At 36.7% G+C, this 13,393-nt stretch overlaps 1 protein-coding gene across 3 annotated transcripts in view; it reads right to left on the reverse strand.

Annotated features, from left to right (window-relative positions):
- LOC150097892 (sodium/potassium-transporting ATPase subunit alpha-like) overlaps positions 1 to 13,393 on the reverse strand; it is a 221,532-nt gene that overhangs the window by 22,459 nt on the left and 185,680 nt on the right. For all 3 annotated transcript variants that reach the window (XM_090405971.1, XM_090405968.1, XM_090405969.1), the window contains exon 20: positions 766 to 867. In XM_090405971.1, coding sequence (XP_090262097.1) covers positions 766 to 867 — 102 coding nt within the window. The remainder of the gene's footprint in view (positions 1 to 765; positions 868 to 13,393) is intronic.

The following is a 13,393-nucleotide window of genomic DNA, read 5'->3' on the forward strand; positions in this document are numbered from 1 at the left end:
TGTGAATTTCTCAGCTTAGAGAAAACAGAATCCATATGTTACAATCAATTGTTCTGAAGTAGAAATCCTATGGCCAAAACAAGACAGACTGCAGGTACAAAGAATCGAGAGCACTTCAGGATGAGCCAAGAGAGCAAGTTTCATTTTTCATTGGTAAAACGAAAGTAACCAAGTTAGTTGCCTTCGTTTTACTTTAATTTAGATTCCTCCTATTCCCCTTGCCCACACACACACGGCACTAATGTGGTTAGCATATCTTCTTACCAACCCACAGGTTGCAGGTTCAAATCCTGTAGTGAGCATGGATGTTTGCAATTGTCTTTAGGTAAGAGATGAATTTCATCACCTAGTGTGAGACCACTCTTTTTGATGGAAGTCTGAAATGTCTTGAAAAAAAGTTCCATGTTTGGTCTCTAGTGCAGGGTTTCTAAACTATATAAAAATCAATAAAAAATACAAAAAAAATTAGAAAATGAAAAAAAAAATCTTTAGCCCAATCATGGGACTAGTGTACTATACGTTTAGAACCTTCGGTGGGTAAGTCACACAAAATGTTCTAAATGGTAATCAAGGTGACAGTGAACAGCCATTTTAAAGATATACGTTATTAATTCAAATTACTAAAAATACTATTATATCACACTGCACTACACTCAAAGAACCAAAGTACAGGCAACACTACCAAAATATAATTTTAAATTTCTAGCAGTGTTACCTGTACTTTGTTTACCAACAATGATCCAAATGAAAAACTGGTAGACTTACTTCAGAGGATACATTCTAAGACCCTTGTCCATTCCAGGAGTGTAAGAAAGAAAAGCTGCCAGGCATGTTTCAAAGAGCAAGCCAAAGTTTAACACATGATTTCTGTTCAATTAAAAAAGAAATTAATATTTAATATTAAAAAAATTTTCCTTGTGTTTATAACTTTAAAAGCTAAATGAATTTTTGTATTTTACAGTGATCTAAATTACTCAGACTACAAAACTATTCTTCAACTATAATAAATTTAGTTTAATCCTTTATCCAAGTGTGAGCAAACAAAGTTTGCACCTGAAAATATCTTCAGGAATGAATATGGTGTTGTACTACCTTACCCCAGTAAGGAAGTACAACACCGGGCAACTCGTAGCAAAGGTGGACCAAGCTAACAACACTCCCATCCCAGTATCTCCCATAATTCAAAACACATCTCTTTGCAGATATGTATAATGTTATGCATTAAGGGATTGGCCACTACTCAGACTAGTTTCGACCTTTATTGAGGTCTCTTCAGTGGGAGCCAGGCCCAGAGGTGGAGATACCAGGCAGAAGCAATAGCGAGGTCATCTTTACCTATAGGAGTTACCAAAAGGTGTGCCACCTTTTTTTTTTATTAAATTACTCTGGATTTAGAGAAAGATGATGAAAGTTTATTTTTCACTTGGTTAGACTATAATAAATTTAGTTTAATCGTTTATCCAAGTGTGAGCAAACAAAGTTTGCGCCTGAAAATATCTTCAGGACTGAATATGGTGTTGTACTACCTTACCGGGGTAAGGTAGTACAACACCAGGCAACTCGTAGCAAAGGTGGACCAAGCTAACAACACTCCCATCTCAGTATCTCTCATAATACAAAACACCTGAAAGATTAAGTATTCTTTCCAAATCTTATGCTACTGCCAATACAAGAGGAAGAAAGGAAAAAATCTTAATCTGCTAAGATCAGGCTAAATGTCAGAATTCAAACATGCATTCAAGATTTAATCATTCTGATTGTTGCAAAACAATTCTATTACTTTGAAAGTCATTTAAAATAAGTTATTTTAAATGACTAAAATCCAGTCCGACACTATATTTGTCAACACTAATGATATTTATGCATTAATTTTTATAAATATCAAACTAGTTATCTTTATATAAAGATAATTATTTTCGGGCTAGTCCAGGGAGTCCTTAGACTCATTGAGGAAGGCCCTAAACATCATGTCCACACAACTATATGACATTCTCACAGTATCTATCATACCTTGCCTTGAACTCCCTCACTGTCATAGCACCCACAACAGACTCTGGCAGCTTATTCCACTCATTTACCACTCTAAAAGTAAAGAACCCAGCTCTAACACCACTGCTAACCACACTCTTGCCCAGCTTCCATAGGTGTCCCCTAGTTCTCCCACCACCAGTCCTGATCTCAAAAATATCCTCTGAATTAATCTTATAGAATCCTTTTAGCAATTTGAATGTCTCAATCATATCTCCACTTTTCCGCCTATCAACCAGTTTTTGCAACCCACAAATCTTCAAGTTCCACAGATTAACTGCTGCTGATCTTCAACCTGTTCTCATATGGTTCATTCCATAGACCTGCTATCATCTTAGTCACTCACCTCTGGATCCTCTCCACCTCCTCCCCATCAAGGAGGAACTGAGGTGATCAAATCTGGGCACAGTAGTCGAGATGAGGTCTTATCAAGGCTTGGTACAGAGGTACAATAACTTGCTTGTCTCTGCTCGTCAAGGTATTTTTCAACAACCAAGCGAGTTGATGAGCTGATTTAGCTACTTTTGCAATGTTCCCCTAAACTTCATCTCCCTATCCACCAACACTCCCAAGTTCCTGGCCTCATCAATCTCTTGGAGTACAGTTCCACCCATGTGGTATACTGCTGCTGATCTTTTCACGCCAAAATGCATAACCTTACATTTTGTCACATTAAATTGACATCCATTCTCCTTATCCCAGAACTCCAATCTATCTAAGTCATCCTGCAAGACTGTGACATCTTCTGCATTCACTATTGCGCTCCCCAACTTTGCATCATCAGCGACCAAATGAACTGTTCCACTTAGATCTTTTCCTATATCGTTAATGAACAGATTAAACAGCAGTGGTCCAAGAACAGAACCCTGCGGCACCCCACTAGTCACAGGCCGTCTTTTGGACTCCACTCCTGAATAAACCACTCTTTGATATCTCTCCATCAACCACCCACCTATCCATCTCACCAATCCTATATCCATTCCCATATGTTGTAGTTTACGGATTAGAATTCCATGTGGTATCCTGTCAAACGCCTTTGCCAGGTCCAGCAGTATCACTGTAAACCCATTTCCCTTATCCACCTTGTTATAAAACTTGAGCAAGTTACTCAGGCATGATCTACCCTTTGGACTCAGATTAAACAACATGGTCAAGGGCACCGATAATTCCTTAGCCGCTTCACACAAGACCCATGCTAGTATACCATCCATATACACAAGTATTCTGTCATTTTCTTCTAGGTTAAAACAAAAACTATTACTCATGTGGTCTGTTATATGCATTTTTTTAGAATGCTCCTGTGACTGGGTGCTCCCAAAAGTTTTTTTTAAAAAAACTAGCAATATTGAATATAAATTGCATTACACAGATTATGTAGTTTTAATTAGTTTTAGGTTACTTTTATCGTAAGTTATCTTGTATGTTTCATAGTGTGGCACATGGTACTGATGTAAAGTAGTACAATAGTGCTCAAAAGATGAGATGACCTTCAACAAATACAGAAACATTTACCAAGCAGTACACCTGAGAACAGATGAAAAGAAGAAGTGCTAGAAAAGAACACAAACATTCTCCATCCTTTGTGAAATCAAAGGATGGAGAATGTTTTATATACATGATTCTATGATAAGAGGTGCTTGACACAAAAGTGATCAAAATCATGTTTACCAATTGCAAAGATTAATGTTAGCAAGATCATTAGAATGGAGAAGAGCAGAATATCTATTATTTTGGCATGAATAAATTAGTTGAAGCGACACATGATAGTAGCAAAACAAAAGAATGGGAGTTAAGATAGTCTATTCTGAAGGTATAACAGGGGTGAGTTGAGGAGGAGGACCATAATTGCAAATGAGTTATTGCATAGGTTATGCAAGAGGAATGATGTGGAGCAAGTTTGATGACAAAAACTCATATTGTGGATGGTTTGCAATTGAATGAATTTGGTGTTCAGAGTGCAGAAGTGCTACTGAATGGAGAGGAAGGGAAAGAGAGAATGAAGATGCACAATCAGGGAAACTAGATCTATTGGTGGGGAGGAAGAGGAGCAGTTGAGTGTGTAAGAATGTACAAAAAATGCCTAAGATAGTAACACTGGTAACAAACCAGAATGGGATAGTTAATATAAACTGTAAGGACAGCTGTTGGCCCAGGGAGCTATTGTACTTTATTTCCACTAATGCCAGGAATATTTGGAACAAGAAAAAGGAATTTTTGGAAATAGCTATTTTTAGCTTATAAAAAGTTATTGGCATCAGTGAGACATGGCTGACAGTGGGATAGAATGTGAAGGATGTAGTATTTTCAGGGAGGACAGAGTGAAAGGATGAGGGGATATTGTTGATAGTTGATAAACTGTGCATTCAAGACCATCTAGTGCCCGATGCATCAAAAATATTCAGTTGGTTGCTGATATAGACCAGGGAATTAAAAGAATAATGTGGATGGTGCCTTAGTACAATAAGGGAAAGAGGACAAGTGATTATGGGAGACTTCAATTATGGGAAAAGGCTGAGAGGAGGAATAGACACATAGGAGGAAGGAAATAATTTAGGCAATTACTAAGGAATAATTACTTGAAGCAGCATATGATGAAAAGTACTACAGATTTGAGAGTGCCAGATTTTGAGTCTAGTAATTTCATCCAAAGATTTCTCTCTAACAAAGATGACCATGTTGTCACTAGTTGGTGGGAGTGATCATGTTATCTGACCTGGGAGGTGGCTAAGTTTGTGAAATTTTCAGTTAAGTAAGAGTATGTGGAATTACAGAGGTGGTGATTAAAATAAAAACTCAAGAGACTGCCTTGGAGCAATGCCATGGCACAATGTTGATGGTGCAGTATGGGAGATGTTTGATGTTTGTAAAGGAGTGTTTGAAATAATAGACTGCATACAAGTTAAATGGATGAACAGCTTCTTTAAACACAAATGTTAAAAAAGGTTTGTGGAGGGAAGTCAAAGAGAAAGGTGATCAGCAAGTACATGAGCAACACAAAGCATGGAATCTGTTGTGCACATATCAGCAGAAGGGGGGACCAGTATGGTAAAGGCAGCAAAATCAGAGTACGAGAAAAAATTAACTGTGCAAGCCCAAAGGTAATCCCATATAGTTCTTTTGGTATGTGACAAGTTAAAGGAATAATGATGACAGTAGGATTTTTGACAATGCCAATGGTAAGAAAGATAACCAAAGCAGACTAAATTGAGTTGCTAAGTGATTTATAATCCAGGCAGCAGTATTAAGAAAGGTAAAGGCTGATGTGGAAATAGAGATAGATGAACTGAAGATGCATAGGCTATTACAGAATCAATCTTGATATGATTAGATAGTATATCACTTTGAATATTATGAGACAGTGCTAGGAAATCGGCAGTGCTTTTGACTACATTGTTTAATTTTAATCTCAACTCTGGATTGATTCCAAGAATGAAAAGAAGAGAAAACAGTTAGACTGCATAAAGGAGGTGCCACGACTGAAGTAGCAAATTGACTGATCAGCATCTCAGGAGTGGCAGTCAAGGTATTGGAGAAGTTAGTTAAGGAATAAACTAAGAATGAGAGTATATAGAAATAAGATATTATATGGGATAAAGGATTATTTTGTGAAAGTAATTTCATGTCTCAAAAACTTCTCATAATAAAGTGATAGTCAAATTGAATAAAAGGTGATACTATACTGATATTACTGGACTTCAAAGGCTTTTGACAGGATACTACAAAAAATTCTGATACATGAATTGTAATAAATGGAGATGGATATGAAATTAGTGATGTGGATAAGTGGATGGTTGATGGCTAGTTGTCTGGTATTTCTTGTGACTAGTGGTGTGCCAGAGCTCTGTTCACTAATACTATTGAATTTGTACATTAATGACATAAGAAATGATCTGAAAGAAACTATTCAAAATTGTTTGAATAGTTTCTTTCAGATCATTTCTGAAAGAATTGAGTAAAGAATTGAGCAAAGCAAACTTGAGTAAAGCAAGTGTCAGTGAAGATTGAGATTTTGAAAGATAATTTAAATAGACTGCCTATGCACAAAGGAAAATGGATGTCGGTTTAATGTAGCAAAGTATAAGGCAATTTGGGACGAAGAGATTAGAATGTGTGTGTGTGTGTGTGTGTGTGTGTGTGTGTGTGTGTGTGTGTGTGTGTGTGTGTGTGTGTGTGTGTGTGTGTGTCACACTGATGGAACTGTACTCCAAAAAAAAAATTGATGCCAGGTATTTTCAGGGTTGATGGTGGATAGGATGTTGAAGTTCAGAGAACATATTGCAAAAGTGGCTAAACCAGCTCAGATAATTACCTGCTTGACAAGAAGAGATAAGTTATTATCCTTAATGATTTTATAAGGGCCCCATCTACACTTGTGCTGAGATTTGGTCAACTGGGTTTCTAGAGAATGAGGAAGAAGTGGAGAGGATCTAGAGGTGAGTGACCAAGATGATGAAAGGTTTATAAGGATGCTTTTTAAGAGCTGGCTAAAGATTTGTGGATTGCAGAAATGGGTTGATAGGTGTAGAAAGGATGATATGATAAAACCTATAAAACCCATTCAATAAATTTTATAATTGGTGCGAAGAAAATTTTTCAGTACAGGCATTATGTTTATATGGGAGAGGGGGCTGAACTAAGTATCGAACAAGTATTATAAGGGGTGAGGATCTACATTTTTTGCTTGGAGAGTTGTGAATGAGTAGAATAGGATGACAATCTGTTATGCACATATCAGCAGAGACATAATACTAATATCTCTTCTGATAAAGTTTATCATCATCAAAAACATAGTCAGGAATGTGTATAAATTCAGGGACTTACAGCAGAGGTCTTGAATAATTTCATCTGAGCATGGATCTGATAGTAAACTGAGTTATTCCTATTATTACTACTACTACTCCAGTTACTTTCATAAAGTCTAAAAATGCATCATGGATATACACAGACAATAGGTATTGTGTAAAAAATGATAACCATCTCCAATCTGTTCACAGGCAAAGCACTCAACAATGAGCTCTGAAACCCATTGACCACTCTACAAAGAATAAACCACTGTTCTTTCCATTCTTCTCATGAAATAAAAATTTCTTCAATCTTAAATACCTTTAGTAGCTTGTTTCCATCATATCCCCCCTCTTTTCCACCAATTCTGTAATCCCCAAACTTTTGTTACATGATTATGGAATTCTCATAGGGAACATTCCTGTAACAATCTAATTATGTGCCTCTGGATCCACTCCACTACCTCCTCATCTCTATGGGTTTCAGATGACTGTGCAGTAATCCAGATGTGGCTATATCGAAGCATTATCACTTGGTTCTTATCAGTGTTCAACATGAAAGGGATCCTCCAAGCTATTTTGTCCACTTTTGCAATATGCCCTCTGAACTTTGACTCCCTGTCAATCAAAATCTTTAAACTCAGTTCCCTGCAGTCTAGTTCTATCACTGTACTACATACCTTGTAATCTTTTCATTGCAAAGTGCAAATTATCAGTATGAGCAAAGGACAATTATCCTTTCCCTCATACTGTCACTATTTAAAATCATCTTACAGGATCTCTATATTACTTATTATGAAACTTGAAATTGTAAACCATTCAGTTTTGTTGATGTTGCAAAGTAGATATTTCTTATATCATTAATGTATAAATTAAATAGTGGCCTACATACAGAATCTTGCAGCACACAGTCATCTTCAACACTCAGATTCTCCACATACTACTGATGTTTCCTCAGCCATCCTTTTATCCACATTACTGTCTTCTTGTTTACCTCCATTTGTTCAGGAGGTATGTAACAGTTCAAGGTAGCATTCTTGTCAAATGCATTTGCAAAGCCTTGAAGCATTATCATTATGCAGCCATTTCCTTTATCCATTGTAACTGTTACTATTGTAAAAAGTAAATTAAGGCAAAGAACTATTTTTCATAAAAACTGCACTCTCACACAGAGCAGCATGTTCTCATTCCCCCATTTCTGAATTCAATTTTGACCAATTTCTCCAATACTCCACCACTGAGTTACTCATCTGTCTATAAATTTGTTGTGGAATATCCTTTATGCAGTGGAACTATTTTGCTTTCTTTCCATTGGTCTGTCTGAGTTGAGATTTAAACATCCTGTTAAGAGGCACTACCAATTTCCTTGTGCATTCTCATAATACACAGGCCAATATATCTCATTTAATACCATGGTTATATTCACATTATGATTGTGTAATACCTCAGCACCTCCAATTCGTCTGCCTCTTCCATCACTGCAATATTTCAAACTGAATGGCATACCATTGGAAATGGATCATTCAGTATCTCAACTATTTCACCTGTCACCTTTCTATTATCAACACATTAAATAAATTTAATTCTTCCATCTAATTATCATGTAGGAAAAAATGTCAGGATCTCCACGTGCCTAGAAAATTTACTTTCAATCTTATGTTGCTATTCTTCACCATGCTGGCAGTTCTTGATTCTTTACTGCACTTTCTACTACTTGAATCTTGTTGCTCACCTTTCTCCTTATCTCTCTACTTCTTTTTGCTGCTATGATTATTAAGCTTCTGCTTAATAATGCTATTTGTGCATTAATTCTTAATTGATTTATCCTCCTGACCCTGGGTATATAGACTGGATATATAGACTTGTATACCTAGGGTCAGGAGTTTAATAGTAAAAAATAATACTTGTACCCGTTATTTATTCAAAAAACATACAATTCATGTTTACAATACATCTCAGAAATATTATCCTCAATGGTAACACACAATGCAGCGCATATATATGTGGTGATCAGCTTTTACTCGGTTGTTGTACATTTGAAAAAAATATAGATTTTTTATTATTATTATTATTATTATTATTAAACAAGACCTCATGGAGTCAAAGACTCATCTAGGAGGTCCTTTTATCTCACACACATCTCATCATACCGGGTCTTAAACACATTCAAACTCCTTGCAGACACCACACTCTCAGGCAAGGCATTCCAATCATTCACAACTCTGCACGAAAAAAACCTGCCTCTCACTCCCCTACTCACACCCTCTTTATACAGTTTCCAGGGATGACCTCTGGTTCTCCCCTGATCTCCCACTATTCGCTGTAGAACTTCTCCACCATTGATCCTATAGCAACCCCTTACCAACTTGTAGGTCTCTATCATATCTCCCCTCTTCCTTCTCTCCACTAGTCTCTGCAAATTACATCTTTTCAATCTTTCCTCATACTCGACATTCCAGAGGTCAGAAACTACCTTAGTCAGTCGCCTTTGGACCCTTTCCAACATCTCTTCATCCTTCTGAAAACCAGGTGACCAAATCTGGGCACAATAGTCCATGTGTGGCCTAATCAAAGCCTTATACAATGGAACAAGAATCTCCCTACTTCTACACGTCAGTGTCCTCCTCATCATTCCCAGAAGTCTTCACAATTTTGGCGATGTGACCCCTAAATTTTAGATCCTTATCCACTATCACTCCCAGATCTCTTATTTCCTCTACTTCCAACAATATATTCTTACCAAGTATAAATTCTGCATCCCATCTTTGTTTTCCAAATTTTAAAACCTTACATTTTGCAACATTGAACTCACATCCCCATTTGCTTGCCCAATCACTCAATTTATTCAAGTCTTCTTGCAAGGCCACAACATCTTCACTACTCTTTATGGTTCGTCCCAACTTTGCATCATCTGCAAACAACTGAATATCTCCATCCAAATCTTCGCCAATATCATTAATATACAAGTTAAATAGTAATGGCCCTAAAACAGATCCCTGAGGCACTCCACTAGTGACTTTCCTTTTCCTGGATATTGCACCCCCATACACAACTTGTTGATACCTTTCAGATAGCCAGTCTCCAATCCAATGCACTAATCTAATATCCAACCCCATCTGCTCTAGTTTGACTGTCAACTTATCATGAGGTACTCTATCAAAAGCTTTTGCGAAATCCAAGTATATTACTGTGTATCCTTCTCCTCTGTCCAAGGAAGCAGTCACTTTATTGTAATAAGTAAGTAGATTACTAAAACACGACCTCCCTTTAGCAAATCCATGCTGTCCATCAAAGATTATACCATTGTTGTCAACCCAACTCTGGATTCTAGTTCTCACAAGCTTCTCCAACAACTTAACCACAACACCCGACACACAGATAGGCCTATAGTTTGATGCTTGAGTTCGATCACCTCCTTTATGAAGTGGCACAATCTTGCCCTCCTTCCACTCTTTAGGGACTTGACCAAGTGCAAGACTCGTATTAAAAAAATATGTCAAGGCAGGTGTCAACTCTCTGGCACATTCCTTCAGAATACGTGGTGATATATTATCAAGTCCCACAGCCTTATTTACATCTAGTTTACTCAACTCCCCAAACACCTCTTGCTCACTTACAGTCAGTCTCTCCTCCCCATCATCAACTGCTCTTAATCTCTCCATGAAGTCACATTCACAAGATTGAAAGATCTTTATGAACTGCTCATTAAGTATCTCCACCACACATTCTGCAACAGCTGTCTTTATACCATTTCCTCCAATCAATGTCATCCTTCCATAATCATTCTTTCTTTTGCTGGCTACATATCGAAAGAACTCCCTAGGATTCTTTTTAGCTTCGTTAGCTAACTGCTGTTCATACCTCTCTTTAGCTACTCTCACCAACCAAGTCACTCTCCTTGCCTGGTCTTTGTAGAACTCATGAAATTGGTTACTTCCACTTCTCTTATGCTGCCTCCACAATGCCCTTTTTCTCTGTATTGCATGCTTAATTTAATGACCATAAAACCGAGATAACATATAAAGATTTTAATGATAAATACTACTAGTTTTGGCATATAGCAGCCTTCTTCAGGTATTTATAAAGGAATACTAATATTGAATTTTCTAAACAAAGTGGAAATTACAGGTACAAATTGCCTCACATAATCGGTACATAAAAACGTATTTTTTCAAGTTGTTCCAACTGGCGTGCCATTGTTTATTGCAACTGTGCATGCAGGTTCACGTGAACGCCAATATTGAATAACTGCAGCATGGCTATCTGGGATGTTATAACTTAAATTGTTGTTTAAGTGGACCGGGTTCTGCAGGATTTCCCTTGATTCTACAATTTTCCTCTCAAACTCATCATCACAGCAAAAGATATTTTCTTATCTATTCCAGCAAACGGAGTGGCTTTGTTGGTCATCATTAGGATTATTTGAAAAAAGAACATGAATGATTTGAAAATTTGAACAACATGATTATTTGAAAAAAGAACATGACAGTTGCATGAGATCTTTTATAAGAGATCTCTCTTATGCTCTTCTATCCGTTGTTCAATAGATTTGTTTGTTTGTCCAAAGTATGGGAAATTGCAATCGCACCACAATTTATATACTCCAGGGTACTTAAGGTTGTGATGAGTAGGTTTTGGATGGCTGATTAGAGAACATATTTTAGGAAGTGTGGTGAAGAAGGTCCTGATATTATATTTTTTAAGGACTTTAGCTATTTTTTTTTTAGAGACTGTGCTAATGTATGGAATGGATATGCTACCTTTAAAATTAATAGTCTCTGTTGTGCACTGCCTAGGAGGATTCAGAAGAAATTTCTTAATTGTTTTTTCAGAGTATCCATTTTGTTTAAAAATAAGAGTGAGGCGATTCATTTCTTCTTGTAGTTCATCTTGATCATTTAAGAGAGAACGTGCTCTGTGTCCTAAAGTAGATATAGTTCCAAGTTTTTGTGGAAAATGATGAGAAAGATTATGCAGATATCTATTGGTATGCGTAGGTTTTCTGTACATAGAGATTTTTAATCTTTCAGAGCATCGTGTAAGCATAACATCCAAGAAAGGTAAGGAGTTATTATTTTCTAGATCAGCAGTAAATTTTATATTAGGATGTTGGATGTTTAGATGACGAAGAAAATCTGTGAGAGATGTGTGCCCGTGATTCCAAATAATGAATATATCATCAACATATCTTTTCCAAACTTTTGGTTTAAATGAGAAGGAAGATATGGCTTTCTTTTCAAATTCTTCAAGGAAGATGTTAGCTAGCACTGGGGACAAAGGATTGCCCATTGCCAGGCCTTGTTTTTGTTAGTAAATGGAGTCCTGATATCTGAAGTAACCAGAATGAATGCAATGCTTTAATAAAGTGAACATTTTTTTGGATAATTTGTCCTGTAGTAATTACAAAACCTTACAAACAACTTGTTGAAGACTGCGAGTGAACTTCCTCATAATGTTCGCCTCTCATTACGCTCTATACATCCTTTTATCCCACACATCTATGGAGTTCCCAAAATTCATAAAGAAAACACCCCTCTTCGGCCAATTGTGTAAGGAATTGATTCACCTACATATAAACTTTCAAAATATTTAGCAAAGTACCTCAAGTGTTTCTCCAATAAATCTTCATCTTTCATCAAAAACACCACAGATTTTGTTTCTCATATTAAAGATATTCCCATCGATGAAAATGACATTCTAGCTAGTTTTGACATTATATCTTTATTTACTAACATTCCTACAGATGAGGTACTTACATTACTACAGGACAAATTATCCAAATAAAGGTTCACTTTATTAAAGCATTGCATTCATTCTGGTTACTTCAGATATCAGGACTCCATTTACCAACAAAAACAAGGCCTGGCAATGGGCAATCCTTTGTCCCCAGTGCTAGCTAACATCTTCCTTGAAGATTTTGAAAAGAAAGCCATATCTTCCTTCTCATTTAAACCAAAAGTTTGGAAAAGATATGTTGATGATATATTCATTATTTGGAATCACGGGCACACATCTCTCAGTGTTTCAAAAAAAAAAAAAAAAAAGGAGGGGGTAACCAGTGGCAAGCCTCAGGGTTCTGTTCGTGGGCATCCCCTGCTGTTTTACTTGTTTATAAATGATATATCATGTGGACTGACTGGGAATCTTCAGCTGTTTGCTGATGATGCAAAGATGAAAAGAATTATAAGTAGCACTGCTAATGTTAATTCCCTTCAGGAATATTTGAATAGACTTGGACAAAGGAGTGGGGTTGTAGTTTTAATATTAATAAATGCAAGGTGTTGCATTTTGAAGTGCAGAAAAGTATGGCTGCGTTATATACTGATGGTGCCATACTGCATGAGGAGGATGAGATTCAAGATTTGGGAGTGATGGGTGACAGTAGACTGAGGTTTGAAGGGCATATTGCATGTGTTGCAAAGATTGCACATCATATTAGAAGTGTTTTTTTTTTTTTCCCACTGGTTAGACTATAATAAATTTAGTTTAATCCTTTATCCAAGTATAAGCAAACAAAGTTTGCGCCTAAAGTATCTTCAGGACTGAGGCAACTCGTGGTAAAGGTGGACTGATCTCTCATCACT

The sequence above is a fragment of the Typopeltis vanoorti genome, chromosome 16 (assembly GCF_054136105.1).
Source record: "Typopeltis vanoorti isolate ZY-2024b chromosome 16, IOZ_Tvanoo_1.0, whole genome shotgun sequence".
In the NCBI taxonomy this organism is placed as follows: Eukaryota; Metazoa; Arthropoda; class Arachnida; order Uropygi; family Thelyphonidae; genus Typopeltis; species Typopeltis vanoorti.